Genomic DNA, 8,421 nt, shown 5'->3' with positions numbered 1-8,421 from the left:
AGCTGGCGCAAATCAGCTATACAGGCATTAATACTGAATGTTTTATATTCATTGCATACATACATATACTTCGCAGACATCTTTAATCTCTAATAACTCCATTCTGCTGTCTGTTTGATGTTTTTTTGTCTGAATATGGCACTTATCACACGCTGTGCGGTATCGGCATTTGGTATCAGGGTATTTTAACGAGTACAGGAGCTCAGTATCGGTATCGGTGCATCCCTACTATAAACTATCGGCCACCTGCAGGATCCTCGCATGCGATAGCCTAGTAGCCGGGACAACTTCTTTATGTTTACAGAAGTGACGTAATGACGCAGCGGCATGCTTGAATTTCCCGCGAAAACCTACCCATACCACTCAGATTAGAAAACATTATTATAAGCTAACCGTTGTGAACCGGGCGAAAGTAAGGCGATAGTTTTGAACACTGGCTGGTTATATACTTTCTCAAATATTGATTTCGGATCATTTTTAACCAAAAAAAGCTACGGACTGCAGCTTTAAGTTGGTCAAGCAAGTGGCAAAACATTTAAACTACTTATCACAACCATTAAAATTTACCATTGACAGAAACAGTCAGCTCTACTGCCTTTTCTTTTGCATTTAATGCAAAATGCATTCTTTATTACAAGTAATCCTGCGGTTAATAAAGAACTTTGTTATCCTACCTCCGCGAGTGCCATCTATTATTGTCTTTTTTTATCTAAAACTTGTTTATCTAAAAGTGCTCTTTCCCTTTAAACCTAGCCAAAAATCCATAGCCTATGTGTTGTCACTTTAATTCAGCGCGTGCAGCACATACAGCAAACTCGGTGTGGAAACGATCTCTGCACTACTGCAGATGCACCACTACTGGAACGCACTGCCGGACCGCAACCGCGTGCAGTGTGAATGCTTTAATCAGTTAACATGAGCGCGGAAAAAACATGCAGAGCATACGCACTGCAAACGGAGTATGTGTGGACCTGGCGTTATGTGTGTGAGCTGCGAGTGTGCATGAGCGCTCAGTCTCCAGGAGAGCACGCGAGTGCTGAATGGTTTAAACACCGGCAAGAATTAAAAAGAAATGCAATTTATAAACTTTAGTGACAATGCGACACTGCCTCGATTGTGCAAGTGACAATTCCAGTGTCAAATATGCAGCGTGCAGCTCGCAAACCTCTCACAGCAGACGCGTCATCAGCTTGAGATCGTTTTTTTTTAGATCGGCCTTTATAGAGAACGCCAATCAAACTTCCCATAGCGATTATCGGCCGATAGTGATCGGTAGCAGATCAATCGGAGCACCCCTAAAAAATAGTCATGAAAAACCTGGTCATTCAAATTAGAACAAAAATTCAGTTATTACATTTGAATGAAAGATGCTTAACCGTATAAAATTAAATGTGCTAGTTACTGTAGCTAAAAAGGCTACTGGATCAAAAAATGCACTTCACTGTTTTGTAAGAGTGGGATGAGTGACTGCTGCTCCATATAAAGTGAGGTCAATCATCATCTGAACAATCCCAGGTGCTTTAATAATCTAAACAGGTTAAGAGTGTGTGTGTGTGTGTGAATGAGTATGTCAATGTAGTTGTTCAATAACAATACTGTGAATCGCACTAATAGCTCCGCTGAGAGACAGAGAAATATACATTCAGGAGGTTAGACATGACACTCTCAGTACACTAGACCAGTGTTTTCCAACCGGGGTGCCGTCTGTCGAGAGCAGGGGTGCCATGTAAAAAAAATAATTTTTAAAGATTTTTAAATTGCTAAAATGTTCAAAAAGCATCTATTGCACAATATCCATTTCTGATGTCGCCAATAATTAGAGATGCACCGAAATTCCGGCTGCCGAAAATTAGTTCACCCCTCAGGTTTCACTTTCACGTGGTGTGACGCTCTGTGACGCTCTGTGACATGGGCCGGGATCGCTCCTTGGCTCCACTCATATACCGTCCATGTTCATCGGAACAGCAAAGTCCACTCAAAAATTGAGCCGACAGGAAACATCTATGTAGTACAGTATTGTTTCTGTTTGCAATAGCCCTACTGTGCTGTAACATGGTGTGGTATCAACAACTCTGGTAACGCTGCCCTCTCATACATTGATCTGCTAACCGCTATGTTATGCTCACGTGTTCTGATAATAATAGCTTTCTAGGACTAAACATTATTTGGATATAATTGGTAAAAATAAATAAATAAATAACTAAATCTCTTAATAGCCCTACTGTTAGACCTACCTGAAAAACTAAAAAGCTATTTATTTAATTTGTATCATTATTTGTGCTATCATTAGTAATTGGTTTATTTGTTTACTGACTGCTTACTTGCCATTTTTTATTCAATTCAAAGTTTGAAATCAAGCTATCTTGTGCTACTGCAACAAAATTACCCCACTGTAAAATAAAAAAAACACTGAGTGAGCAAAAATTTGTGAGATCGCTAGTTATAATGGGAATTAAACAATGTTTATATATAAATAAAAGCCTACATGTTTTCAAAGTATCATATCGAAGTTAGAAATTCAAGTATTGTGACAAAATTAATTTTGTAGGGTGCCACAAATTTGTTAATTTCCAAATTTTCGCGGCTAAAAAAAGGTTGGGAAACACTGCACTAGACAGTAGATTTAACACTACTCTGCATTACTACTGCAATAAAACACAGAGAAAACAGTGTGTCTGGACCCAAGCTTTCACACACACGCAGAAACAGACTCATAACAGAGGTCTACAACAGTAAACACAGGGTAATGGCAGGTATTTTCGTTTTGTCAAAACTTTTCAGATTTGTTTCACACTGATGATCCTGCTTTAAGTACAAATACTCCCAGTACTCAGTGTCCCAAAAAAAGCAAATCCAATTGTAGAATCTCAAGACAATACACCTTAGTCAAGCAAGTCCAATGTTTAATTTTAGACAAAAATTTAAACGAGACTGTAAGGGATAGAAATACTGTGCTTGGACAACATGGTAATTGCTAATTGGTAATCTTTAAAAAAAAAAAAAAAAACTGTCATTAAAATTGAGAATTATGTGATCTAGGACCTTTATGTAGTGTGTACTGTACCATTGTAAAGACAAGACTGTCTATCCCTCACAGCCTCATTTTCATCTGTGTTAAATTCAGTACAGCATCTATCCTGACTAAGGTCTATGTCCAATATTAAAGGTAAAGTGTGTAATTCATTCCATGTTGAAATTAGGCACGCACAATTTACCACACAGGATATCATTCAATATTCAATATATTCAAGATTTTTTTAATTTATCGGTCAGTATTGGATATTCAAAAGTTAAATCTTCAAAAACACAAATACAAAAATAATTGTAGCAAATCTCAAAATTAATATCTATGTTTCACACACTGTTCATATTAACGTTGTGTTGCCTAAGGCCGCGTGTCCACCAAAGCGTTTTTAGCGAGCTGAAAACGCCAGGCGCTCTGCTAAAAACACACAGTTGTGAGCACAGCTCCCGTTGAGACGCTGTCGTTGCTATGATACGGAATATCTGCTGAAGTAAATGGCAGATGCATAATGAATTAAATGTTTCTACAAGCATTATTTTTCATAACAATATTATGGTAGTCCAGTAATTCCATATAGTAAAGACGTAAATACGAGGAGACAAGCAATATTAACTTCTCCTTTGTTGTTCAGCCGTAGTACGAGTAGGGTGTGATATTAGTCGTTATTAGTCTCGCCCCTCCTCCACTGTGATTGGTTAGCTGACTGAAAAGTGACAGTGATGAGCGCAGCGTTTTACCCAAAGTTGAACATTCTTCAACTCTCGACGCCAACAGCATGATAAAGGCGCTCAGTGCTTGGCACACTCCTGCCGTTTTAACACGCGTGGCCTTTTAGTCCGCTTTAAGCATTTTAAATGAATAATTTTTCATTTATTTAAGTTTAAAAATTAGCCTTTTACCTGTGATAAAATTAAAATAATGATAAGCCCATCAGTATCGGAGAAGGATTTTAATATACATTTATCCCTAGTTAAAACAGCAAGACATAACTTTAGCTGAACTAATGGCCTGAGTTACAGCCAGGGCTATCGGTTTGTTCAATCAACTGAAGATCAGGGGATGGTTCTGGAAACTGCTCCATGAAAGCAGTCATAGTTTTGCCAAAAGCATTTGGTGTTAAATAGAGGCAAAGAAATTAGCTACATACTTCACCTTTAAAGGGGTCATATGATGTTGCTTTTTTTCCCCGAGGTCTCCAGCAGGCCTGCCCACTCCCATCGGTGTGGGCTTCACACTGTGATCTTTGCCTCCAAACTGAGAACCGTGCCACCTCCGCTTACCAACCGCCACACAGATAAGGCCCTTTTTGCAACCACCCCAGCCTGGCCTGGCTAGCGCTCTGACGTACCCAAAGCAAAGAGACACATAGGGACGGAGGAGGAGTTGAAGATGGAGTAGGTGGTAGGGTGAAGCTGGGAGTTGTTAGACAGGGTACAAGTGGATTAGGCTGACACTCTGCCAAGGTCCCGCCCTGCCCTGCCACGAGCCAGCCTGAAGCACTGCAGTGATTACAAAAAGACAACACATTGTGCCGCACACCAAGGTCTGTGGATAAAGTAAAACCGGCAAAAGCATCAATAAATAATGCATTTCAAAACAGGTTTCTTGCTTTCATTCAAACTGGTACAGTGTAGGTCATGGGCCTGATCGGACATGCAGGATTATTGATTGCTCAGTGCTGGGAAGTGCTTGCACTGACGAACAGGATACTTTTCAAACATGGTAAATGTGGCGGCAGGAGGCATGGCGTGCTCCAAAACCAAGGTTAAAACCAGCCAGATGCTTTTTCAAAACTGAAAAACAGCAAAGATGAGAGCTGGGCTCTGGGCCGACAGAGCTGGTTACTGTCTTACTGACTGCATTTTTACATGTGCTTGTGAAAAGAGTGCAATCGGCCCTTGCTAGAGCCTCTTAAATTATTAAAGTCAAATGTATGGCCTCTATTTCATCTCCTTCAAACTATAGTGACTATGACGCATCGCAGGCTGCATTGGAGTAATGTACTCTTTCCCAACCTAATTTTCCTCCAGTATCAACAAGTCAATGGCACGAGGAAGTAAAATTGTTCAAATGCTGATATTTCAATCAGTCAACACTATTTCTGGTCAGCCTTTTGACTGCAAATCAAACTCAAATACATGCAAGCAGTCTGATTCTTAACAAGGAAGGTCACTGGAAGCATGACATTTTATCCAGGATGCAGACAGACAAACATGAGAGACAGAGAGCAAGTCTGATCAATATCCATCAGACTCAGAGCAGACGCCCTTACACATCAAAAAAAACAAATTAAACAAATATATGAAAGAAAGTCCCTGCCATACCCAAATACTGCAGGTGAAGCACATCGGAGCAAGCAACTTGCTGATGCCGATTCATATTCCGGTCACTTCAGTCTTTCCCTTTCGAAGTGCGAGACCAATGCCATGCCTGAAAGACTGATTAAACCACGAACCAATAGCATTCGAGCGCAAACTGTGAATGTACATTTCATTGGTCGGAGCTACTGAACGAACACGCCCCTCAATGAACGGTGTTTTGTATCTGAACGAGACTCGGAGCTACATACAACGCGAATTTTATAATGGATGTATTTCGTATATAGCTAGATAAAAATATAAATATCATTTGTCAAAATGGAGGGAAAATATAGATGTGTTTTATTGTCATTTGTAGAGATGCATAAACACTAATTCTGGAGTCAAATTCAGTACATTTGTATGCATGACATTTTACGCAAATGTTGCTTGTGAACAGTCGGTGTTTTATAACGAATCGGTTGAGTGAATGATTCAGTGATTCACTTACAATACACAAAAGCACGAGTTAACTCCATCTACTGATCCCACTGATCTATATAGAGATTATTATACAGATCATTATACAAATCAGTTCGTAACCTGCAGAAAGAGTCACAAGAGAATCAAAAGCATCGAATCACCGGAATGAATCTTTTTAGTTGAGGACTCAAAAGACTCGAAACATTGAGAAGAATCAAAATTCAATCCACCACCACCACCTGTAGTTATTTAAAGGCATATGAGCTACTGACATTTATTTGCGAATTATGTTAATATGACTAAAAACTAATTTGACATGGAAACACAGCAGTGTTTGGTTACAAACCTGGCCTACTTCTTATGACCAAATAAAACACAAATAATAAAACGTTACATAATATAATAATTACACACTTCATAATTACACACACACCTTCAAGCTTTCACTTTTTCCCCCCAATAACTCATTCTCGATATTAAGGAGGGGAAGAAGTCAATAAATACGTAACATACGTGAATAAATAATGAAAGCTGATGACGGTCCTAATATGAAATTAACTATATGAGTAAGTTAAATGTCCTATGGGATCATTTTGCATCTCACCTTTACAAATACCCACATATAAATATCAACTCCTGCCCACAGTCTTTGAAAGCAATTGTTGAAACAACTTATTTGCAAGTTGGAATCACGCAATGAAGCTCAATGCAATCTGCTTAAAGTGCTCTCGCAACAGTCGTCGAGCACGAGAAAGATTGTGCACGTCACGAAACTCAAGATAACAGGTACAGACCGACAAAGATCCGCGCTAAAAACGTGTCTTACCTTCAGCTCGGGTCCGGAGATCCGACATAGTTCTCTGAACGGGTGGCATCGGTCCACCTGTCAACTGAACGCTTAAAACTCAGCGTCGCGTTTCTCTCTTCCCCCGTCTAGGGATTTTAAGCGCCGGTGACCGTCACCAAAGTAGCTTTCCCCGACTCCCGTGACCGGTAACCATTTATTTAGTGTTAGGATTCATGTTGTTGATGAACACCGACAGTTCCGCCCTCAATAGCACGTCCCAGCATCAGCGCGAAGCTGAACGCCGAATCTCCCCAGCACGCGTAAGAATCGATAAGGCGGTTGAAACACTGAATGTGAGCGAGCTCTGCCGCTTCACAAATTGGACCATACCAACTAAGAGCGCAGAGGGGGGTCTAGTCGCAATATATCGCATTAATATATCGCATTTTTCACACTCTGAAAAAACATCAATTTCTTATAGAAACAGTATCTATTTAAGTCCAAATAACACCAGGTCTCAAGATATACAAAGTATGATTTACACTATGCTAAATAAAAACTAAACCAAAATATTTCCCCCTAATTTTCCCCTAGGTCTGCTGGAGATTCCCTCGCTGCAGTTACTCTCAGTTTCGAAGGGGATTGCTGAGACAAAAGACAGCCCACTGTTTCTTTATTTTAGACCCTGAAGCAATCACGACTCTGCAATTGCCTCTCATATTACCCTTCAGCCGGAAAACATTATGGCTTTGCTGATATGCTGAGGGTTTGCTCTCAACAAGCCACATGTTGATGGACGAATTCTCCATTCCTGTTTCACGTTCTTCCTCTTCTTCAGGCCAACTGCTATTAGTATTATTGATGTTATTATAATTAGACAAATGGATAAAATTAAATTAACAAACAAAGAACAGCACTCATATAATTACCATTTAATTGTTTCATAAACATATTGGCGTATTTTCCACCTTTATTATGTAACTGCCTAAAAGCCTGAGGCACACACATCCATTTTGCATATCGTTCATTGTATTGTAGGCTACTAATAATATAAGATCTATGAAATTGCAAGCCACAAATAATAACACGTCTTATTTCCAAAGCTATTTGGGGGTTTTCTCAATCTAGTCGGCATCCACCCGCCTGCACAGGGATTTTGGTCTATTGCTCCTGAGGTTGCCCAGCAACAGTGACAAGATGCCTGCCTCTTTGATTATGTGCACGGCGGTTTTATGTTTGAGCACATATCAGGCGAAATAATGACTCATCCTCTCAATATACACACAGACACGCGCTCTCTCATTCACAGACAGATAACAATAGATCAAGCTTTTTATATGAATTCTATATCAACACACATGAACGTCCAACCTGGTTACCACCCTCCATCTGTGCTGATCAGACGAACATTTGGCATAAACGCTGCATATAATGTAGCCTATCTAAAATGTGTATTAACACTGTAGTGTACATTTATATAAATTACATAAAATAAAACAAATGCAACTTCCCATTTCAAAATTTCTCTTTTTAAATTAATATTACACCTGAAAATTAATAGGCCGCCATTATGTACTTCCTCACATAAATTTATTGTGTGGCTTCAAAAGTCTTGGAGTCATGTGGACGACTCTTATTACTTATTACATACTTTTGTAATGCTTTTGCACCCTTTTTGAGTAAACGATAACAGAATATTCATTTTGGAGTGACATTTCTTCAGGCTAAACAGTCGGACAGTTGTGGGATCCTGTTTAGTTCATATGCACATTATTTATTTATTTGTATAAATATAAATCATGGTTTTTAGTATTTTATAGTAAATTATA

General features: G+C 39.3%; 1 protein-coding gene across 9 annotated transcripts in view; it reads right to left on the bottom strand.

Moving 5' to 3' along the window:
- The window catches only part of LOC107680621 (probable phospholipid-transporting ATPase IA), a 162,157-nt gene extending 155,199 nt beyond the window's left edge, over positions 1-6,958 (bottom strand). For all 9 annotated transcript variants that reach the window (XR_001633167.1, XM_016476592.1, XM_016476593.1 and 6 more), the window contains exon 1: positions 6,632-6,958. Coding sequence is in view for 8 of the 9 variants with exons in the window: in XM_016476592.1 (XP_016332078.1) it covers positions 6,632-6,680 (49 nt within the window). In the remaining variant the exon portion in view is untranslated. The remainder of the gene's footprint in view (positions 1-6,631) is intronic.
- Positions 6,959-8,421: the final 1,463 nt, after the last annotated feature.

The sequence above is a fragment of the Sinocyclocheilus anshuiensis genome, unplaced genomic scaffold, assembly GCF_001515605.1.
Source record: "Sinocyclocheilus anshuiensis isolate Anshui unplaced genomic scaffold, SAMN03320099.WGS_v1.1 scaffold328, whole genome shotgun sequence".
Classification (NCBI taxonomy): Eukaryota; Metazoa; Chordata; class Actinopteri; order Cypriniformes; family Cyprinidae; genus Sinocyclocheilus; species Sinocyclocheilus anshuiensis.
This window is presented reverse-complemented; position numbering and strand designations above follow the sequence as displayed.